This window comes from Phasianus colchicus, chromosome 10 (assembly GCF_987193195.1).
Source record: "Phasianus colchicus chromosome 10, bPhaCol1.hap1.1, whole genome shotgun sequence".
NCBI classification, from domain to species: Eukaryota; Metazoa; Chordata; class Aves; order Galliformes; family Phasianidae; genus Phasianus; species Phasianus colchicus.
This window is the reverse complement of record NC_143445.1, coordinates 24,934,573-24,957,977: the sequence shown is the minus strand read 5'-3', so window position 1 is coordinate 24,957,977 and position 23,405 is coordinate 24,934,573. Positions and strand designations below refer to the sequence as shown.

At 53.3% G+C, this 23,405-nt stretch overlaps 1 protein-coding gene and 1 long non-coding RNA gene across 4 annotated transcripts; both read right to left on the bottom strand.

Moving 5' to 3' along the window:
• On the bottom strand, window positions 1–4,076 carry LOC149916685 (uncharacterized). Of its 2 annotated transcripts, XM_090146935.1 has the most exons (5): window positions 3,881–4,076; window positions 3,078–3,195; window positions 2,626–2,694; window positions 1,720–1,815; window positions 1–1,255 (listed from the first exon to the last, which is right to left on the bottom strand). In XM_090146935.1, exons 2-5 carry the CDS (start codon window positions 3,114–3,116, stop codon window positions 1,154–1,156), a joined length of 306 nt encoding a protein of 101 aa, XP_090003061.1. In that variant the 5' UTR covers window positions 3,117–3,195; window positions 3,881–4,076; the 3' UTR covers window positions 1–1,153. The 2 variants fall into 2 exon arrangements, with proteins under 2 accessions (XP_090003061.1, XP_090003060.1); XM_090146934.1 differs by lacking the exon at window positions 3,881–4,076 and having other exon boundaries at window positions 3,078–3,711.
• Window positions 4,077–8,053: 3,977 nt separating this feature from the next.
• LOC149916684 (uncharacterized) lies at window positions 8,054–12,917 on the bottom strand. 2 transcript variants are annotated; one of them, XR_016469861.1, is made up of 4 exons: window positions 12,693–12,917; window positions 11,890–12,007; window positions 11,438–11,506; window positions 8,054–10,615 (listed from the first exon to the last, which is right to left on the bottom strand). It is a non-coding gene; the product is annotated as an uncharacterized LOC149916684 (long non-coding RNA). The 2 variants fall into 2 exon arrangements; XR_016469860.1 differs by having other exon boundaries at window positions 11,890–12,917.
• Between the last annotated feature and the right edge of the window lie 10,488 nt (window positions 12,918–23,405).

Below are 23,405 nucleotides of genomic sequence, written 5' to 3'. Positions count from 1 at the left end.
TTGATACTACCCAGCTCTCCAGCCTGTCCAGGTCTAGCAGCACAGCCTTTTGGTGTGCCAACCACTTCACCCGCTTCGTCTCATCAGTGTACTTACTAAGGGTGGACACTAACCCCCTCACCAAGGGAGGTGACAAACATATTGAACAAGACCATGTGAGAAATACTCAAAAATTTCAGGTTAGGCAAGAAACTTAGTGATAGCAGCAGTTAATTTGTTATTGCAATACTGGGCTCACATCCCCCATTAGCAAGGGAGAAACTGTGCACCAGTCAGCAAAATTCATTCCGTTCTATACTCTAAACCGAACGCAGGTAATGCTCTCCTGGCACTCGCTCGCTGGTTGAGCATCTCAGGCTTGCAATCTCCCCGATGCTGTTGCTATGATACATTTCCAATGAGGTCCATTACCAACCTGTTGTTTTTCGGTAAGTTTTGTACTTCTCCATGGAGATATGAGGGCCAGATTTCCAAGAGTTCTTAAGAAACTTATCCTTGGCTTCAAGAGAGGGCATCTCACCTCTCCCTCCCAAGTACATCAACCCAAACAGCACTTCATACGTTGATACTCCCAAGTCTTTTCTGGGAGCGGTTCGTATTCTGAGAAGGGCTACAGGTAAACGCTTTGGCCATGGTCATTTGGTCTCTAAAATCCATTTTGACAAGCGCTTTGTCAGCATCTGACCGATCCATCCTACTTTCCCTGAAGAAGGAGGGTGCCGGTGAGTACGGAACTCCCGCTTGATTTCTAGAGTTCTCATTAGCTCCTGTAGGACTTGTGAAGTAAAGTGGTTTCCCTTATCTGAGACGATATTCTACGTGATCCCATATGTAGGGATCGCGCCCAGGTGTAGAGTCCTTAGTGCAGAAAAGACAGGGACCTGTTGGAGCACCCAGAGGACCAAGGGTAAATCCTGCCTGACCGATCTAGCGGCCGTCTGTGATGGCGTCACTGCATCAATAGCCAAGTGAAGAACCACTGATATCATCCACCTGGACTTCAGCAAGGCCTCTGACACAACATCCTTCTTTCCAAATTGGAAGGATACGGATTCGGTGAGCGGACTGTTCAATGGACAAAGAAACAGCTGCAGCATCGAGTGCAGGAGCCAACGGCTCCGTGTCTGGATGGCGATCGGTGATGAATGGCATCTCAAAGGGGTCCGTGCTGGGGCTGAGACTCTTCAATATCTTCATCAGTGGCATCACCAGCGGGATCGAGCGCACCCTCAGAAAATTTGCTGGCAACACCAAGCTGTGGGGAGCAGTGACACACCAGAGGGATGGGACGCCAACCACAGGGACCTCAACAGGCTCGAGCAGCGGGCACAGACAAACCTCATCAGCTTCAACAAATCCAGGTGCAGTGTCTTGCACCTGGGACAAGAGAACCCCCCACTACCGATACATGCTGGGGGATGAAAGGGCTGAGCCTAGGCCTGTCCCAAAAGACCTGGTGGACGGCAAGCTGTACACGAGCCAGCAAAGTGCCCTCCCAGCCCAGAAAACCAGCCACATCCTGGTCTGCACCAAAAGATGTGCGGTCAGCAGGTGAAAAGAGGTGATCCTGCCCCTCTGCTCTGTGCTGAAGAGGCCTCACTTGGAGTACTGTGTCCATATGAAGAGTCCTCAGTGCAGAAGAGACACGGACCCGTTGGAGCACATGCAGAGGACGGCCACAAGAAAAAAAAAAAAGATCCGAAGGATCAAACACCTCACCTGTGAGGACAGGCTGAGAGAGCTGGGGCTGTTCAGCCCGGAGAAGTGAAGGCTGCGAGGTGACCTGGTAACAGCCTTTCGATACCCAAAGGGGAGCTAAAGGAAAGAAGAAGGGAAAATTTAGGTTAGATACCAGGAAAATATCTTTCACAGCAAGGGACAAGGGGAAACATTTTAAGCTGGGGGAGGGAAGATTTAGGTTGGACGCCAGGGGGAAGTTCTTTACAGAGAGAGCGGTGAGGTGCTGGAGCAGCTGCCCAGAGAGGCTGTGGATGCCCCGTCCGTCCCTGGAGGTGTTCAAGGCCAGGTTGGGCAGCCTGGTCTAGTATGAAATGTGGAGGTTGATGGCCCTGCATGTAGCAGGGGGGTTGGAGATTCACGATCCTCGAGGTCCCTTCCAACCCAGGACATTCTGTGATCCTGCGCAGTGGACCAGGTTGCCCAGAGATGCGGTGGATGCCCCGTCCCTTCCAAGGTGACACACAGGGCAACCTGATCTAGCTGTGAATGTCCCTGTTCATTGTGGGCGAGTCAGACTAGACCATCATAAATGGTCGCTTCCGACTCTAAGGAGTCTCCGGTATGATACCTGAAGCCATGTCCACAAAGGACATCGATGGCCTGGTGAGCAATCAGGGTAGGTGGGGAAGCCTGTGTGCTCAACAGCTCTGGGGAAACTCACCAAGTAGTCCAGTCAGGAAGATTCACATCAGCCATAGAGCCTCTCTGTGCCAGTGCCAGTATTCAGCACACCAGAGGTACTGCTTCATCACACTGGTGGGTCCCATAGCTGCAGAGCTAGCTATTGAATGGCGGTCAGGGGATGGAAGGAAGAGGGGTGGGGAGATTGGCTATCATACAGACTAGGAAACTAACAGCATCCCCTGACAATTGGGATGGAGATACCTGGGGCAATCCAGATGAAGTGGTCCAGTAGAAGACAATCCTTTGTTTCCTATGAATACGAAGCCAGGTCTGCCATAAAAACAGAAAGAACCTTAGGACCCTGGGGTGGTCGGCCACAGCGTGCTCTGAGAACTGTGCCCTGACATCTGTTACTACTGACAAATTTGTAAGGGAGGTCTAGGAGAGAACCAGACAAAACAGCAACAGAATACTCGTGTTCAGTATGCTCAAGTAGTGGAGACTGTATTACACTACGTGCGGATGAAGAAAACGGCCACTGGGGCCGGGGGTTTTCTTAAGCTCAGGTCCCAGCCCGATACATGCACCTCACCCTACCACTAGCCACGACGCTTATTGGGCCGGAAGCTTATCGGGCCCAGGGAGCAAGGCGAGCCCCTTGTGACCCCCATTCCATCTTTAAGTGAGCGTCCCACAGCCATCGCAAAACCCACCTGCATACAAGCGATGCACGAACAAGGGATTCGTGGCATTTCATTATCCGCTGCACAGATTTCACAGTGCTTAAACCACTAACCAGAGGAGCCCCGGGAACCCTTAAACCCCATCGTGCTGCAAAACAGAACGGGATCCAAAGAGAAACGGAACATAGTTTAAATACGTGCCCTTAAACAATACTCAGCATGAGCGGAATTAATACGTGGCACAGGAGACACAGAGGGGACGTGGGCAGAGGACACAGGGAGGACACAGACGGGACACGAGGTCACAGAGGGAACGTGGAGGGGGATGCAGAGGGTACGCGTCATGAAATGGATTGGGACAACGTGGTAGCAGACAAACCGAGTTTGGAGTCTCAGGTTGGAGATTAGGCAATGAGAATCATGAAAGAGGGAACAGAGACTTCACAAGAAGGTACTGAACTTAAGAAGAGTTGCAGAGGAAACCTGGAGAACACAGGATCCCTTTACGGAAAAGCGCATTAGCTCCAGGCATTTCCAGAGTTGTAATGCTCAGTCAGTCAACCAGCATTATCTTGGGACTGACTGAAGCATTCCAGGAATGAGACAAGAGCAAAAGAAAGGAATGTACGTCAGCCCCTCCATTACCAGTTTGGAGAAAGGAAGATAACCCCTTCACTCCCTTAAGAAAAGAACTGAAAAGAAAAATAAGAACAAGCACAGCAGGCATAGCTGCTCCAGTCCAGCTTCGGATGCCCTCAGATCAGAGGGCAAAGATCAAAGCCCTACAGCATAGAACAAAAATCAGCTGCCTCTTTCCAGGAAAGAGCACTCACCCAACAGTCCACAGCAGGCAGGCTCCAGGGAAAGACACTGCCTTGGGGGCTGCCAGCCCTTAAATGAGGTGAGGGAGGGGTGGAGCCAGGCTCAGCCCCACCTGGTCCCACAGCTGCATTGCTTCCACCTGTGCTTGCAGTGCTGCACCACCCCTCACCAGATGCTCCATCACTGCTTCAGGCTGTGATCTCAAAGTTCCCATCACGTCATGAATAAAAAATAAAAATAAAAAAAAAAAAAAAAAGTGAATTGGGTCTGCCTGTCTGGCAAGGGGAAGTTTATCACTGAATGAGCAAGGATGGCCCACATATTTTGATTCCAGTCAGATGTCCTCAAAGGCAACTGATAAAATTTCTCATAGGTAGGAGAGCACAGATTTTCATACTGCTGCAGCAAGATGCTGAGAAGCCGCGTGTGCAGCGAAAAGGCTGTGATTACGGTGTGAGTGGAGCGAGTGCTGTTTGCCAAACTGTCAGGGTCAGCTTATGGCTCCCCAGTGAGAAATGTGCATTACCTACTCACGCAGCGATTAAAGACCATCGTGAAAATGTTTTACGATTTGGTGTCCTCAGTGGGTGAAGCTGGCACCTGCCTGTAAGGCACTGTGTAGCCCTTGGGCTGCAACATCAATCCCAAACCCCAAAGAAGTAGGGAGGCTGCAGCGTGCGTACTTCGTGCAGCCCCTGCGCTCCTCAAGTCACAGATCGCTGACGTACCGCAGGACCCATTTCTGCTGCAGCACGATGTGGGATTGCTGAAATCACTGCAGATCTGGAGAACAGACAAAGCATCTCCAGAATGCACTCCCCGTACAACTTGCCCACATGCAGGGGGCACAAGCCCCATTTTGGGGGCAATGATCCCCACTTGTGGGGTGCTACCCTCACCCCACTGTCACAGCCATGCCCCGAGGACTCCATCACCCCACTGCGCATGGCCAGCAACGTCTCCCCGGACTCCGCTCCCACAGGCATCCCCGTCCCTGTCCTCAAGCCGACAACATCGGCATGGAGCAAAGCGGGTCAGGGGGCGAGGGGGGACTTGAGGGGACATGAGAGGGCACATGGGGACACAGGGACATGGGGGGACACGGAGGGACATGGGGTTGACGCATGGGGTCAGAACTACAGAGGCAAGAGGAGGTGGCACGTGGAGGTGACACAAGGAGGTGGCAGGCTGTGCCAGGAGTTTGAGCAGCAGTGCGGGGCAGATGAGCAGTGCCAGCCCAACATGGGGGTGATGGTGACACTCCAGGATGAGGAGCTGCTACTGTTTTTCAAGCAGGTAGGAGTTTGTTATCCGTACATAATACTGCACTTGTTGTTTTCTTTTTTAAATCAGTGACAGTATGCGATCTGATCCAATGTCTTTGAAAAGTGTGGTTTCAGGATTGTCAGCTGAAACAGCAGCAGAACACAGGCCGTTGCCTGTGGGGGAAGGGACGGGGAAGGAAGTGAGGAAAGAAAGGAGGAAGCCTGAAAAAGGAATGGGGATGGCACGGGGCGAAGGAAGGGGGCGAGACATAGGGGAATGAAGGGAAAAGGACAGAATAGCGGTGGAGCAGCCTAAAAAGCAGCAACAAGCTCTGGGAGGACTGTAGAGTGCCAGATTCTGTATTGGGTGTGTATCTGTGTGTGTATGTTGTCATTACCTGCCTGGTTTGGGGTCGGGGCTGTTGTCGCTTCTGAGCTCCTGCAGTGGGAAGAGCTTGAGCAATCGGTGCCCATGCAGAACTGCAGCATGGGGGAGCGCTTGGTAAGGACAGCCCTGCAGCCCTCAGCTGGACGAACTTCTTCCGTGTGTCCAGACTGTGAGCTGCGCAGCCGTGCCTGGCTGCACCGCTCCAGCTCAGAGTCCGCTGCCTGAAGCTGCATCTTTGCTGCCTTCCCTCCTGCCCAGAGCCTCGAAGCTGCTCCCACAGTCCTCTGCCCACCCCCAACATGCCAGAGAAGACATCTGGCAGCGGGCTGGAGGAATCCCAGCACCCTGTTTTCCTTCTGCCCACAGCTCTCTCCTCCTCTGCCACACAGGGCACCAGCCTGCAAAATGGGAATGGTCGGGAGGAAAGGGAGCGCTGGCAGGAGCGACTGCTGCAGCTGGCCGGGGGGGGGGGTCTGTGTCCCCCGTGCCCTTGTGGGCTATCTGTCCAGCTGCAGGAGGACCAGAGAAGGGCAGATAGAAAGGTGCAGCTGAGCAAGCAGTGGACCTGCACAACTCTCTGGCCGTCCTGCCGATGGCAGCTGTGACACATCGATTCTTTCCATGCAGCCGAATTCATGTTTTCCATCTGTAAACTTAAGTGGAGAACTGCAGGTTTTGTTAATCTTTGTGGAAATGATGTAACGGTCCCCAAGAATCTCAGAACTGCAACTTTGTCTCTGCCTGCGTAGACCTGCTAGGGCCTAAAACTACCCGTTTTATGGCATTAAAAAGAATAAAAAGCCAAAAATGAAACCTGGAGTTGAAGAAAGACCTTGGAAAACAATACATTAAAATGTGAACAAGACAGAGGCTGAGCAAACGTTAATATAGCCCTGTGCTTTCTGCCAAAGTGCTTTATTTTGTTATCGTTAAATTTGCTGGGCAGTTACATTTCGGTATGTGAATATTTAGAAACAGTGCAATGGATGCTGGCAAAAACAAGTCTGTTTTCTTTTTTAACAGATATTCATAAGCACTTAGCACAGCTTTCCGCGGTCTGGAGTAGTTTCCCTTTGTTTTCTTCGTCTTTTCCCCCCGCTTCGAACTTCGCGCTCTTCCCCCGTCATCACAACGCACAACGGATCGCCACGGCCTGCGCCGCGGGTCCCCGGCAATGCCGCCGGAGTTCTTCCCGCGGTCTCTGCTGCCACCTCGTGGCCAATGCGCGGAACTGCCGCTGCCCGCTGCTCAGGCCGGCAAGCCTACAACGCATGCGCGTAGAAACGCGGAAGTGGCGTTTTAACCGCTCTGCGCCGCTAATCCGCCGCTCTCTATGGTGATCGGTCCTCCAGATAATAGCGAACACGCGCGCGTCAACTGAAAGATAGCAATTGTTTCGACAGACCACTGCGGGGACGGGCAAGCAGCCGATTCTCGGAGCGCCGGCTCAGCGATAATTTCCCCTTCTAATCCAGGATGCCCCTCGTCTATTTCCGCCGATTTATGCCCGAGCCCACCCGGGAACGGACCGGGTCGGCTCACGGCTGCCCCTCAGCGCCTCGTGACACCCAGCGTGCTTGCCGCCGCGGTGGAGGAGCAGACGTTTGGGGCTCCAGCCCCAGCCCTGCACCGCAGCGTTCCTGGAAAAGCAAGACTCGCGAGAGCAACGCGCACGGGCCAAGCTAGGCACCGCGCACGCGGCAGTCTCCGCACCGCACTACGCAGGCGCGGTTCTCGAGACAACAGCACGGAGTACGGACGCGCGATTCATGAGAAAGCACGACGCATGCGCCAGTGGTTTAAAAAAAAAAAAAAGAAGAAGAAGAAAAAAAAAAGCGCTACGCACGCACTGGATTCTGTTCCGAACGGGGCATGCGCCGGACTCTGCCCGCCACGGCGCATGCGCCTGGCTGTGCCCCGCAATGCGCGTGTGCCACGTGCTCTGCGCGCGCGCCAGCCTCGACGCCGCAATACGCACGCTTTCCTCACGGCCGCAAAACGCACGCGCCGTCGTTTGCAGCGCGTTCAGTACGTTCTCGAAGCAGACCGGGGCATAAAACCGCCCGAGGAAACAGACGAGGAGCATTCTGGATCGGAAGAGAGAAAAGTGTCGCGGAGCCGGCGGTCCAAGTATTGACTGCTCACCTGCATCTCAGGGCTTCGAAGAAACGTGTGCGATTGGAAAGCTTGTGGCGCATGCGCACTACTTCCCGGGGGACCGAGCACCACTTCCGCGTGCCTGCGCGCACGCGCCCTGCTGCCTGCGGCGACGTAGCGACGCTGCCGCAATTCTGCCGATTGACCGCGTGGGGGCACCAGAGACCGCTGAAACAACCTCGATGCAGTTCCCCCGATTGGCCACGAGGGGGCGCGAGAGACCGCGGAAACAACTGCGACGCACTTTTGCCGATCGGCCACGCGGTGGCACCAGAGACCGCGGAAATCACTTCGCCGCTAGGACTGCTGTGGGTCTGCACCAAGCCGTCGCCAGCCCGTTCTCTCTTTTGGTGGCAGAGGATAAACACAGAAGGGAGAGGGGGGAAGGGAAGACGACAAAGACAACGAAGGAAATACTCGACAAACCCACCAAACCTGCGCTCAGTGCTTAGGGGTACTTGTCAATAAATAAATAACCAGCAAATTGATGTTGTCAAGATTTTTATTACTCTATTTTTTTCAGCCAGCGTCCGAGGTAATGAAAAACCTCGTACGAAGCGGGCAGATGCGTGCAGCCAAGCCATGGCTTGAATTGATTAACCACATTTGGTTTTGGCACCACGTTTGTGAGAAACACTCAAAGCCAAAAATTTCAGGTTAGGCCAGGATCTCAGTGATAGCAGCAAAGTTTATTCGTCATTGCAATAACAGGCTCACGTCCCCTATTAGCGAGGGAGGGACTGTGCAGCAGTCAGCGAAATTCATTCCGTTCTATACTCCAAAACCAACGCAGGTAACACGCTCCTGGCACTCACTGGTTGAGCGTCTCAGGCTTACACTCTCCCCGATGCTGTTGCTATGATACATTTCCATATAAGGTCCATTACCGACCCGTTGTTCTTTCGTATGTTTTGTACTTCTCCATGGAGATACGAGGGCCATATTTCCAAGAGTGAGCACATGCGTTCTGTCCTGTGCTGGGCTCTCTTTCTCCACCCCGCATCTTTGCCTTGTTTTGCACCTGGCTCACTTCTACCCCAGTCAGAACGCCCCCAATCTTTAACTTTCTACTCTGTTCAACAGCTTTCTTAGTGGAAGGAAAACAGCTATTTCACAAGAGGGTTATAAGTTCAGTGAAGGTCAATACTACGTACCGAAAACGCTAAAAGCTTCTACTGCAAAAACACAACCTACCTTTCACAACCAGACCCAGAACCAACCCCCAAGGAGCACCGCCACTCACAGCTCTCCACCCGCACTCCGCACCGCCGATCACCGCCCCCTGAGCTCAGCCAGTAAGCCAGTTCTCAGCCCACCTCGTCCACTCATCTATCCCGCGCTTCCTCAGCTTCATATGCAGGATGTCGTGGGAGACTGTATCAAAAGCATTGCTGAAGTCAAGGCAGACGACATCCACTGCAGCAGCACCTGAAATGGTCCATCCCACTCGGGCTGAAGCTTTGATTCCTTACACGTGCGTGTTAGGACCCAGCCTCCAGCACGGAATGAGGGCACTAGAAATTCCAGAGGTGGAGCTCGAGACAGCAGTCCATGTCCCTTGAGGGATAACAGAGAAGCAGACAACCCGAGTATGTAGTTCTTAGGAAACTTATCCTTGGCTTCAAGAGAGGGCATCTCACCTCTCCCTCCCAAGTACATCAACCCAAACAGCACTTCATACGTTGATACTCCCAAGTCTTTTCTGGGAGCGGTTCGTATTCTGAGAAGGGCTACAGGTAAACGCTTTGGCCATGGTCATTTGGTCTCTAAAATCCATTTTGACAAGCGCTTTGTCAGCATCTGACCGATCCATCCTACTTTCCCTGAAGAAGGAGGGTGCCGGTGAGTACGGAACTCCCGCTTGATTTCTAGAGTTCTCATTAGCTCCTGTAGGACTTGTGAAGTAAAGTGGTTTCCCTTATCTGAGACGATATTCTACGTGATCCCATATGTAGGGATCGCGCCCAGGTGTAGAGTCCTTAGTGCAGAAAAGACAGGGACCTGTTGGAGCACCCAGAGGACCAAGGGTAAATCCTGCCTGACCGATCTAGCAGCCGTCTGTGATGGCGTCACTGCATCAATAGCCAAGTGAAGAACCACTGATATCATCCACCTGGACTTCAGCAAGGCCTCTGACACAACATCCTTCTTTCCAAACTGGAAGGATACGGATTCGGTGAGCGGACTGTTCAATGGACAAAGAAACAGCTGCAGCATCGAGTGCAGGAGCCAACGGCTCCGTGTCTGGATGGCGATCGGTGATGAATGGCATCTCAAAGGGGTCCGTGCTGGGGCTGAGACTCTTCAATATCTTCATCAGTGGCATCACCGGCGGGATCGAGCGCACCCTCAGAAAATTTGCTGGCAACACCAAGCTGTGGGGAGCAGTGACACACCAGAGGGACGGGACGCCAACCACAGGGACCTCAACAGGCTCGAGCAGCGGGCACAGACAAACCTCATCAGCTTCAACAAATCCAGGTGCAGTGTCTTGCACCTGGGACAAGAGAACCCCCCACTACCGATACATGCTGGGGGATGAAAGGGCTGAGCCTAGGCCTGTCCCAAAAGACCTGGTGGACGGCAAGCTGTACACGAGCCAGCAAAGTGCCCTCCCAGCCCAGAAAACCAGCCACATCCTGGTCTGCACCAAAAGATGTGCGGTCAGCAGGTGAAAAGAGGTGATCCTGCCCCTCTGCTCTGTGCTGAAGAGGCCTCACTTGGAGTACTGTGTCCATATGAAGAGTCCTCAGTGCAGAAGAGACACGGACCCGTTGGAGCACATGCAGAGGACGGCCACAAGAAAAAAAAAAAAAGATCCGAAGGATCAAACACCTCACCTGTGAGGACAGGCTGAGAGAGCTGGGGCTGTTCAGCCCGGAGAAGTGAAGGCTGCGAGGTGACCTGGTAACAGCCTTTCGATACCCAAAGGGGAGCTAAAGGAAAGAAGAAGGGAAAATTTAGGTTAGATACCAGGAAAATATCTTTCACAGCAAGGGACAAGGGGAAACATTTTAAGCTGGGGGAGGGAAGATTTAGGTTGGACGCCAGGGGGAAGTTCTTTACAGAGAGAGCGGTGAGGTGCTGGAGCAGCTGCCCAGAGAGGCTGTGGATGCCCCGTCCGTCCCTGGAGGTGTTCAAGGCCAGGTTGGATGGGGCCCTGGGCAGCCTGGTCTAGTATGAAATGTGGAGGTTGATGGCCCTGCATGTAGCAGGGGGGTTGGAGATTCACGATCCTCGCGGTCCCTTCCAACCCAGGACATTCTGTGATCCTGCGCAGTGGACCAGGTTGCCCAGAGATGCGGTGGATGCCCCGTCCCTTCCAAGGTGACACACAGGGCAACCTGATCTAGCTGTGAATGTCCCTGTTCATTGTGGGCGAGTCAGACTAGACCATCATAAATGGTCGCTTCCGACTCTAAGGAGTCTCCGGTATGATACCTGAAGCCATGTCCACAAAGGACATCGATGGCCTGGTGAGCAATCAGGGTAGGTGGGGAAGCCTGTGTGCTCAACAGCTCTGGGGAAACTCACCAAGTAGTCCAGTCAGGAAGATTCACATCAGCCATAGAGCCTCTCTGTGCCAGTGCCAGTATTCAGCACACCAGAGGTACTGCTTCATCACACTGGTGGGTCCCATAGCTGCAGAGCTAGCTATTGAATGGCGGTCAGGGGATGGAAGGAAGAGGGGTGGGGAGATTGGCTATCATACAGACTAGGAAACTAACAGCATCCCCTGACAATTGGGATGGAGATACCTGGGGCAATCCAGATGAAGTGGTCCAGTAGAAGACAATCCTTTGTTTCCTATGAATACGAAGCCAGGTCTGCCATAAAAACAGAAAGAACCTTAGGACCCTGGGGTGGTCGGCCACAGCGTGCTCTGAGAACTGTGCCCTGACATCTGTTACTACTGACAAATTTGTAAGGGAGGTCTAGGAGAGAACCAGACAAAACAGCAACAGAATACTCGTGTTCAGTATGCTCAAGTAGTGGAGACTGTATTACACTACGTGCGGATGAAGAAAACGGCCACTGGGGCCGGGGGTTTTCTTAAGCTCAGGTCCCAGCCCGATACATGCACCTCACCCTACTACTAGCCACGACGCTTATTGGGCCGGAAGCTTATCGGGCCCAGGGAGCACGGCGAGCCCCTTGTGACCCCCATTCCATCTTTAAGTGAGCGTCCCACAGCCATCGCAAAACCCACCTGCATACAAGCGATGCACGAACAAGGGATTCGTGGCATTTCATTATCCGCTGCACAGATTTCACAGTGCTTAAACCACTAACCAGAGGAGCCCCGGGAACCCTTAAACCCCATCGTGCTGCAAAACAGAACGGGATCCAAAGAGAAACGGAACATAGTTTAAATACGTGCCCTTAAACAATACTCAGCATGAGCGGAATTAATACGTGGCACAGGAGACACAGAGGGGACGTGGGCAGAGGACACAGGGAGGACACAGACGGGACACGAGGTCACAGAGGGAACGTGGAGGGGGATGCAGAGGGTACGCGTCATGAAATGGATTGGGACAACGTGGTAGCAGACAAACCGAGTTTGGAGTCTCAGGTTGGAGATTAGGCAATGAGAATCATGAAAGAGGGAACAGAGACTTCACAAGAAGGTACTGAACTTAAGAAGAGTTGCAGAGGAAACCTGGAGAACACAGGATCCCTTTACGGAAAAGCGCATTAGCTCCAGGCATTTCCAGAGTTGTAATGCTCAGTCAGTCAACCAGCATTATCTTGGGACTGACTGAAGCATTCCAGGAATGAGACAAGAGCAAAAGAAAGGAATGTACGTCAGCCCCTCCATTACCAGTTTGGAGAAAGGAAGATAACCCCTTCACTCCCTTAAGAAAAGAAATGAAAAGAAAAATAAGAACAAGCATAGCAGACATAGCTGCTCCAGTCCAGCTTCGGATGCCCTCAGATCAGAGGGCAAAGATCAAAGCCCTACAGCATAGAACAAAAATCAGTTGCCTCTTTCCAGGAAAGAGCACTCACCCAACAGTCCACAGCAGGCAGGCTCCAGGGAAAGACACTGCCTTGGGGGCTGCCAGCCCTTAAATGAGGTGAGGGAGGGGTGGAGCCAGGCTCAGCCCCACCTGGTCCCACAGCTGCATTGCTTCCACCTGTGCTTGCAGTGCTGCACCACCCCTCACCAGATGCTCCATCACTGCTTCAGGCTGTGATCTCAAAGTTCCCATCACGTCATGAATAAAAAATAAAAAAAAAAAAAAAGTGAATTGGGTCTGCCTGTCTGGCAAGGGGAAGTTTATCACTGAATGAGCAAGGATGGCCCACATATTTTGATTCCAGTCAGATGTCCTCAAAGGCAACTGATAAAATTTCTCATAGGTAGGAGAGCACAGATTTTCATACTGCTGCAGCAAGATGCTGAGAAGCCGCGTGTGCAGCGAAAAGGCTGTGATTACGGTGTGAGTGGAGCGAGTGCTGTTTGCCAAACTGTCAGGGTCAGCTTATGGCTCCCCAGTGAGAAATGTGCATTACCTACTCACGCAGCGATTAAAGACCATCGTGAAAATATTTTACGATTTGGTGTCCTCAGTGGGTGAAGCTGGCACCTGCCTGTAAGGCACTGTGTAGCCCTTGGGCTGCAACATCAATCCCAAACCCCAAAGAAGTAGGGAGGCTGCAGCGTGCGTACTTCGTGCAGCCCCTGCGCTCCTCAAGTCACAGATCGCTGACGTACCGCAGGACCCATTTCTGCTGCGGCACGATGTGGGATTGCTGAAATCACTGCAGATCTGGAGAACAGACAAAGCATCTCCAGAACGCACTCCCCGTACAACTTGCCCACATGCAGGGGGCACAAGCCCCATTTTGGGGGCAATGATCCCCACTTGTGGGGTGCTACCCTCACCCCACTGTCACAGCCATGCCCCGAGGACTCCATCACCCCACTGCGCATGGCCAGCAACGTCTCCCCGGACTCCGCTCCCACAGGCATCCCCGTCCCTGTCCTCAAGCCGACAACATCGGCATGGAGCAAAGCGGGTCAGGGGGCGAGGGGGGACTTGAGGGGACATGAGAGGGCACATGGGGACACAGGGACATGGGGGGACACGGAGGGACATGGGGTTGACGCATGGGGTCAGAACTACAGAGGCAAGAGGAGGTGGCACGTGGAGGTGACACAAGGAGGTGGCAGGCTGTGCCAGGAGTTTGAGCAGCAGTGCGGGGCAGATGAGCAGTGCCAGCCCAACATGGGGGTGATGGTGACACTCCAGGATGAGGAGCTGCTACTGTTTTTCAAGCAGGTAGGAGTTTGTTATCCGTACATAATACTGCACTTGTTGTTTTCTTTTTTAAATCAGTGACAGTATGCGATCTGATCCAATGTCTTTGAAAAGTGTGGTTTCAGGATTGTCAGCTGAAACAGCAGCAGAACACAGGCCGTTGCCTGTGGGGGAAGGGACGGGGAAGGAAGTGAGGAAAGAAAGGAGGAAGCCTGAAAAAGGAATGGGGATGGCACGGGGCGAAGGAAGGGGGCGAGACATAGGGGAATGAAGGGAAAAGGACAGAATAGCGGTGGAGCAGCCTAAAAAGCAGCAACAAGCTCTGGGAGGACTGTAGAGTGCCAGATTCTGTATTGGGTGTGTATCTGTGTGTGTATGTTGTCATTACCTGCCTGGTTTGGGGTCGGGGCTGTTGTCGCTTCTGAGCTCCTGCAGTGGGAAGAGCTTGAGCAATCGGTGCCCATGCAGAACTGCAGCACGGGGGAGCGCTTGGTAAGGACAGCCCTGCAGCCCTCAGCTGGACGAACTTCTTCCGTGTGTCCAGACTGTGAGCTGCGCAGCCGTGCCTGGCTGCACCGCTCCAGCTCAGAGTCCGCTGCCTGAAGCTGCATCTTTGCTGCCTTCCCTCCTGCCCAGAGCCTCGAAGCTGCTCCCACAGTCCTCTGCCCACCCCCAACATGCCAGAGAAGACATCTGGCAGCGGGCTGGAGGAATCCCAGCACCCTGTTTTCCTTCTGCCCACAGCTCTCTCCTCCTCTGCCACACAGGGCACCAGCCTGCAAAATGGGAATGGTCGGGAGGAAAGGGAGCGCTGGCAGGAGCGACTGCTGCAGCTGGCCGGGGGGGGGGGGTCTGTGTCCCCCATGCCCTTGTGGGCTATCTGTCCAGCTGCAGGAGGACCAGAGAAGGGCAGATAGAAAGGTGCAGCTGAGCAAGCAGTGGACCTGCACAACTCTCTGGCCGTCCTGCCGATGGCAGCTGTGACACATCGATTCTTTCCATGCAGCCGAATTCATGTTTTCCATCTGTAAACTTAAGTGGAGAACTGCAGGTTTTGTTAATCTTTGTGGAAATGATGTAACGGTCCCCAAGAATCTCAGAACTGCAACTTTGTCTCTGCCTGCGTAGACCTGCTAGGGCCTAAAACTACCCGTTTTATGGCATTAAAAAGAATAAAAAGCCAAAAATGAAACCTGGAGTTGAAGAAAGACCTTGGAAAACAATACATTAAAATGTGAACAAGACAGAGGCTGAGCAAACGTTAATATAGCCCTGTGCTTTCTGCCAAAGTGCTTTATTTTGTTATCGTTAAATTTGCTGGGCAGTTACATTTCGGTATGTGAATATTTAGAAACAGTGCAATGGATGCTGGCAAAAACAAGTCTGTTTTCTTTTTTAACAGATATTCATAAGCACTTAGCACAGCTTTCCGCGGTCTGGAGTAGTTTCCCTTTGTTTTCTTCGTCTTTTCCCCCCGCTTCGAACTTCGCGCTCTTCCCCCGTCATCACAACGCACAACGGATCGCCACGGCCTGCGCCGCGGGTCCCCGGCAATGCCGCCGGAGTTCTTCCCGCGGTCTCTGCTGCCACCTCGTGGCCAATGCGCGGAACTGCCGCTGCCCGCTGCTCAGGCCGGCAAGCCTACAACGCATGCGCGTAGAAACGCGGAAGTGGCGTTTTAACCGCTCTGCGCCGCTAATCCGCCGCTCTCTATGGTGATCGGTCCTCCAGATAATAGCGAACACGCGCGCGTCAACTGAAAGATAGCAATTGTTTCGACAGACCACTGCGGGGACGGGCAAGCAGCCGATTCTCGGAGCGCCGGCTCAGCGATAATTTCCCCTTCTAATCCAGGATGCCCCTCGTCTATTTCCGCCGATTTATGCCCGAGCCCACCCGGGAACGGACCGGGTCGGCTCACGGCTGCCCCTCAGCGCCTCGTGACACCCAGCGTGCTTGCCGCCGCGGTGGAGGAGCAGACGTTTGGGGCTCCAGCCCCAGCCCTGCACCGCAGCGTTCCTGGAAAAGCAAGGCTCGCGAGAGCAACGCGCACGGGCCAAGCTAGGCACCGCGCACGCGGCAGTCTCCGCACCGCACTACGCAGGCGCGGTTCTCGAGACAACAGCACGGAGTACGGACGCGCGATTCATGAGAAAGCACGACGCATGCGCCAGTGGTTTAAAAAAAAAAAAAAGAAGAAGAAGAAAAAAAAAAGCGCTACGCACGCACTGGATTCTGTTCCGAACGGGGCATGCGCCGGACTCTGCCCGCCACGGCGCATGCGCCTGGCTGTGCCCCGCAATGCGCGTGTGCCACGTGCTCTGCGCGCGCGCCAGCCTCGACGCCGCAATACGCACGCTTTCCTCACGGCCGCAAAACGCACGCGCCGTCGTTTGCAGCGCGTTCAGTACGTTCTCGAAGCAGACCGGGGCATAAAACCGCCCGAGGAAACAGACGAGGAGCATTCTGGATCGGAAGAGAGAAAAGTGTCGCGGAGCCGGCGGTCCAAGTATTGACTGCTCACCTGCATCTCAGGGCTTCGAAGAAACGTGTGCGATTGGAAAGCTTGTGGCGCATGCGCACTACTTCCCGGGGGACCGAGCACCACTTCCGCGTGCCTGCGCGCACGCGCCCTGCTGCCTGCGGCGACGTAGCGACGCTGCCGCAATTCTGCCGATTGACCGCGTGGGGGCACCAGAGACCGCTGAAACAACCTCGATGCAGTTCCCCCGATTGGCCACGAGGGGGCGCGAGAGACCGCGGAAACAACTGCGACGCACTTTTGCCGATCGGCCACGCGGTGGCACCAGAGACGGCGGAAATCACTTCGCCGCTAGGACTGCTGTGGGTCTGCACCAAGCCGTCGCCAGCCCGTTCTCTCTTTTGATGGCAGAGGATAAACACAGAAGGGAGAGGGGGGAAGGGAAGACGACAAAGACAACGAAGGAAATACTCGACAAACCCACCAAACCTGCGCTCAGTGCTTAGGGGTACTTGTCAATAAATAAATAACCAGCAAATTGATGTTGTCAAGATTTTTATTACTCTATTTTTTTCAGCCAGCGTCCGAGGTAATGAAAAACCTCGTACGAAGCGGGCAGATGCGTGCAGCCAAGCCATGGCTTGAATTGATTAACCACATTTGGTTTTGGCACCACGTTTGTGAGAAACACTCAAAGCCAAAAATTTCAGGTTAGGCCAGGATCTCAGTGATAGCAGCAAAGTTTATTCGTCATTGCAATAACAGGCTCACGTCCCCTATTAGCGAGGGAGGGACTGTGCAGCAGTCAGCGAAATTCATTCCGTTCTATACTCCAAAACCAACGCAGGTAACACGCTCCTGGCACTCACTGGTTGAGCGTCTCAGGCTTACACTCTCCCCGATGCTGTTGCTATGATACATTTCCATATAAGGTCCATTACCGACCCGTTGTTCTTTCGTATGTTTTGTACTTCTCCATGGAGATACGAGGGCCATATTTCCAAGAGTGAGCACATGCGTTCTGTCCTGTGCTGGGCTCTCTTTCTCCACCCCGCATCTTTGCCTTGTTTTGCACCTGGCTCACTTCTACCCCAGTCAGAACGCCCCCAATCTTTAACTTTCTACTCTGTTCAACAGCTTTCTTAGTGGAAGGAAAACAGCTATTTCACAAGAGGGTTATAAGTTCAGTGAAGGTCAATACTACGTACCGAAAACGCTAAAAGCTTCTACTGCAAAAACACAACCTACCTTTCACAACCAGACCCAGAACCAACCCCCAAGGAGCACCGCCACTCACAGCTCTCCACCCGCACTCCGCACCGCCGATCACCGCCCCCTGAGCTCAGCCAGTAAGCCAGTTCTCAGCCCACCTCGTCCACTCATCTATCCCGCGCTTCCTCAGCTTCATATGCAGGATGTCGTGGGAGACTGTATCAAAAGCATTGCTGAAGTCAAGGCAGACGACATCCACTGCAGCAGCACCTGAAATGGTCCATCCCACTCGGGCTGAAGCTTTGATTCCTTACACGTGCATGTTAGGACCCAGCCTCCAGCACGGAATGAGGGCACTAGAAATTCCAGAGGTGGAGCTCGAGACAGCAGTCCATGTCCCTTGAGGGATAACAGAGAAGCAGACAACCCGAGTATGTAGTTCTTAGGAAACTTATCCTTGGCTTCAAGAGAGGGCATCTCACCTCTCCCTCCCAAGTACATCAACCCAAACAGCACTTCATACGTTGATACTCCCAAGTCTTTTCTGGGAGCGGTTCGTATTCTGAGAAGGGCTACAGGTAAACGCTTTGGCCATGGTCATTTGGTCTCTAAAATCCATTTTGACAAGCGCTTTGTCAGCATCTGACCGATCCATCCTACTTTCCCTGAAGAAGGAGGGTGCCGGTGAGTACGGAACTCCCGCTTGATTTCTAGAGTTCTCATTAGCTCCTGTAGGACTTGTGAAGTAAAGTGGTTTCCCTTATCTGAGACGATATTCTACGTGATCCCATATGTAGGGATCGCGCCCAGGTGTAGAGTCCTTAGTGCAGAAAAGACAGGGACCTGTTGGAGCACCCAGAGGACCAAGGGTAAATCCTGCCTGACCGATCTAGCAGCCGTCTGTGATGGCGTCACTGCATCAATAGCCAAGTGAAGAACCACTGATATCATCCACCTGGACTTCAGCAAGGCCTCTGACACAACATCCTTCTTTCCAAACTGGAAGGATACGGATTCGGTGAGCGGACTGTTCAATGGACAAAGAAACAGCTGCAGCATCGAGTGCAGGAGCCAACGGCTCCGTGTCTGGATGGCGATCGGTGATGAATGGCATCTCAAAGGGGTCCGTGCTGGGGCTGAGACTCTTCAATATCTTCATCAGTGGCATCACCAGCGGGATCGAGCGCACCCTCAGAAAATTTGCTGGCAACACCAAGCTGTGGGGAGCAGTGACACACCAGAGGGACGGGACGCCAACCACAGGGACCTCAACAGGCTCGAGCAGCGGGCACAGACAAACCTCATCAGCTTCAACAAATCCAGGTGCAGTGTCTTGCACCTGGGACAAGAGAACCCCCCACTACCGATACATGCTGGGGGATGAAAGGGCTGAGCCTAGGCCTGTCCCAAAAGACCTGGTGGACGGCAAGCTGTACACGAGCCAGCAAAGTGCCCTCCCAGCCCAGAAAACCAGCCACATCCTGGTCTGCACCAAAAGATGTGCGGTCAGCAGGTGAAAAGAGGTGATCCTGCCCCTCTGCTCTGTGCTGAAGAGGCCTCACTTGGAGTACTGTGTCCATATGAAGAGTCCTCAGTGCAGAAGAGACACGGACCCGTTGGAGCACATGCAGAGGACGGCCACAAGAAAAAAAAAAAAAGATCCGAAGGATCAAACACCTCACCTGTGAGGACAGGCTGAGAGAGCTGGGGCTGTTCAGCCCGGAGAAGTGAAGGCTGCGAGGTGACCTGGTAACAGCCTTTCGATACCCAAAGGGGAGCTAAAGGAAAGAAGAAGGGAAAATTTAGGTTAGATACCAGGAAAATATCTTTCACAGCAAGGGACAAGGGGAAACATTTTAAGCTGGGGGAGGGAAGATTTAGGTTGGACGCCAGGGGGAAGTTCTTTACAGAGAGAGCGGTGAGGTGCTGGAGCAGCTGCCCAGAGAGGCTGTGGATGCCCCGTCCGTCCCTGGAGGTGTTCAAGGCCAGGTTGGATGGGGCCCTGGGCAGCCTGGTCTAGTATGAAATGTGGAGGTTGATGGCCCTGCATGTAGCAGGGGGGTTGGAGATTCACGATCCTCGCGGTCCCTTCCAACCCAGGACATTCTGTGATCCTGCGCAGTGGACCAGGTTGCCCAGAGATGCGGTGGATGCCCCGTCCCTTCCAAGGTGACACACAGGGCAACCTGATCTAGCTGTGAATGTCCCTGTTCATTGTGGGCGAGTCAGACTAGACCATCATAAATGGTCGCTTCCGACTCTAAGGAGTCTCCAGTGTGATACCTGGAGCCATGTCCACAAAGGACATCGATGGCCTGGTGAGCAATCAGGGTAGGTGGGGAAGCCTGTGTGCTCAACAGCTCTGGGGAAACTCACCAAGTAGTCCAGTCAGGAAGATTCACATCAGCCATAGAGCCTCTCTGTGCCAGTGCCAGTATTCAGCACACCAGAGGTACTGCTTCATCACACTGGTGGGTCCCATAGCTGCAGAGCTAGCTATTGAATGGCGGTCAGGGGATGGAAGGAAGAGGGGTGGGGAGATTGGCTATCATACAGACTAGGAAACTAACAGCATCCCCTGACAATTGGGATGGAGATACCTGGGGCAATCCAGATGAAGTGGTCCAGTAGAAGACAATCCTTTGTTTCCTATGAATACGAAGCCAGGTCTGCCATAAAAACAGAAAGAACCTTAGGACCCTGGGGTGGTCGGCCACAGCGTGCTCTGAGAACTGTGCCCTGACATCTGTTACTACTGACAAATTTGTAAGGGAGGTCTAGGAGAGAACCAGACAAAACAGCAACAGAATACTCGTGTTCAGTATGCTCAAGTAGTGGAGACTGTATTACACTACGTGCGGATGAAGAAAACGGCCACTGGGGCCGGGGGTTTTCTTAAGCTCAGGTCCCAGCCCGATACATGCACCTCACCCTACTACTAGCCACGACGCTTATTGGGCCGGAAGCTTATCGGGCCCAGGGAGCACGGCGAGCCCCTTGTGACCCCCATTCCATCTTTAAGTGAGCGTCCCACAGCCATCGCAAAACCCACCTGCATACAAGCGATGCACGAACAAGGGATTCGTGGCATTTCATTATCCGCTGCACAGATTTCACAGTGCTTAAACCACTAACCAGAGGAGCCCCGGGAACCCTTAAACCCCATCGTGCTGCAAAACAGAACGGGATCCAAAGAGAAACGGAACATAGTTTAAATACGTGCCCTTAAACAATACTCAGCATGAGCGGAATTAATACGTGGCACAGGAGACACAGAGGGGACGTGGGCAGAGGACACAGGGAGGACACAGACGGGACACGAGGTCACAGAGGGAACGTGGAGGGGGATGCAGAGGGTACGCGTCATGAAATGGATTGGGACAACGTGGTAGCAGACAAACCGAGTTTGGAGTCTCAGGTTGGAGATTAGGCAATGAGAATCATGAAAGAGGGAACAGAGACTTCACAAGAAGGTACTGAACTTAAGAAGAGTTGCAGAGGAAACCTGGAGAACACAGGATCCCTTTACGGAAAAGCGCATTAGCTCCAGGCATTTCCAGAGTTGTAATGCTCAGTCAGTCAACCAGCATTATCTTGGGACTGACTGAAGCATTCCAGGAATGAGACAAGAGCAAAAGAAAGGAATGTACGTCAGCCCCTCCATTACCAGTTTGGAGAAAGGAAGATAACCCCTTCACTCCCTTAAGAAAAGAAATGAAAAGAAAAATAAGAACAAGCATAGCAGACATAGCTGCTCCAGTCCAGCTTCGGATGCCCTCAGATCAGAGGGCAAAGATCAAAGCCCTACAGCATAGAACAAAAATCAGTTGCCTCTTTCCAGGAAAGAGCACTCACCCAACAGTCCACAGCAGGCAGGCTCCAGGGAAAGACACTGCCTTGGGGGCTGCCAGCCCTTAAATGAGGTGAGGGAGGGGTGGAGCCAGGCTCAGCCCCACCTGGTCCCACAGCTGCATTGCTTCCACCTGTGCTTGCAGTGCTGCACCACCCCTCACCAGATGCTCCATCACTGCTTCAGGCTGTGATCTCAAAGTTCCCATCACGTCATGAATAAAAAATAAAAAAAAAAAAAAAAAGTGAATTGGGTCTGCCTGTCTGGCAAGGGGAAGTTTATCACTGAATGAGCAAGGATGGCCCACATATTTTGATTCCAGTCAGATGTCCTCAAAGGCAACTGATAAAATTTCTCATAGGTAGGAGAGCACAGATTTTCATACTGCTGCAGCAAGATGCTGAGAAGCCGCGTGTGCAGCGAAAAGGCTGTGATTACGGTGTGAGTGGAGCGAGTGCTGTTTGCCAAACTGTCAGGGTCAGCTTATGGCTCCCCAGTGAGAAATGTGCATTACCTACTCACGCAGCGATTAAAGACCATCGTGAAAATATTTTACGATTTGGTGTCCTCAGTGGGTGAAGCTGGCACCTGCCTGTAAGGCACTGTGTAGCCCTTGGGCTGCAACATCAATCCCAAACCCCAAAGAAGTAGGGAGGCTGCAGCGTGCGTACTTCGTGCAGCCCCTGCGCTCCTCAAGTCACAGATCGCTGACGTACCGCAGGACCCATTTCTGCTGCAGCACGATGTGGGATTGCTGAAATCACTGCAGATCTGGAGAACAGACAAAGCATCTCCAGAACGCACTCCCCGTACAACTTGCCCACATGCAGGGGGCACAAGCCCCATTTTGGGGGCAATGATCCCCACTTGTGGGGTGCTACCCTCACCCCACTGTCACAGCCATGCCCCGAGGACTCCATCACCCCACTGCGCATGGCCAGCAACGTCTCCCCGGACTCCGCTCCCACAGGCATCCCCGTCCCTGTCCTCAAGCCGACAACATCGGCATGGAGCAAAGCGGGTCAGGGGGCGAGGGGGGACTTGAGGGGACATGAGAGGGCACATGGGGACACAGGGACATGGGGGGACACGGAGGGACATGGGGTTGACGCATGGGGTCAGAACTACAGAGGCAAGAGGAGGTGGCACGTGGAGGTGACACAAGGAGGTGGCAGGCTGTGCCAGGAGTTTGAGCAGCAGTGCGGGGCAGATGAGCAGTGCCAGCCCAACATGGGGGTGATGGTGACACTCCAGGATGAGGAGCTGCTACTGTTTTTCAAGCAGGTAGGAGTTTGTTATCCGTACATAATACTGCACTTGTTGTTTTCTTTTTTAAATCAGTGACAGTATGCGATCTGATCCAATGTCTTTGAAAAGTGTGGTTTCAGGATTGTCAGCTGAAACAGCAGCAGAACACAGGCCGTTGCCTGTGGGGGAAGGGACGGGGAAGGAAGTGAGGAAAGAAAGGAGGAAGCCTGAAAAAGGAATGGGGATGGCACGGGGCGAAGGAAGGGGGCGAGACATAGGGGAATGAAGGGAAAAGGACAGAATAGCGGTGGAGCAGCCTAAAAAGCAGCAACAAGCTCTGGGAGGACTGTAGAGTGCCAGATTCTGTATTGGGTGTGTATCTGTGTGTGTATGTTGTCATTACCTGCCTGGTTTGGGGTCGGGGCTGTTGTCGCTTCTGAGCTCCTGCAGTGGGAAGAGCTTGAGCAATCGGTGCCCATGCAGAACTGCAGCATGGGGGAGCGCTTGGTAAGGACAGCCCTGCAGCCCTCAGCTGGACGAACTTCTTCCGTGTGTCCAGACTGTGAGCTGCGCAGCCGTGCCTGGCTGCACCGCTCCAGCTCAGAGTCCGCTGCCTGAAGCTGCATCTTTGCTGCCTTCCCTCCTGCCCAGAGCCTCGAAGCTGC

Coding starts and splice junctions, on each gene's coding strand:
- LOC149916685 (XM_090146935.1), bottom strand. CDS start 3,116: ATGCCACGAATCCCTTGTTCGTGCATCGCTTGTATGCAG. Junction 2,695..3,077: donor CGTGCATCGCTTGTATGCAG/GTGGGTTTTGCG, acceptor TTTTTATGGCAG/ACCTGGCTTCGTATTCATAG. Junction 1,816..2,625: donor CTTCATCTGGATTGCCCCAG/GTATCTCCATCC, acceptor TCTTTCCTTTAG/CTCCCCTTTGGGTATCGAAA.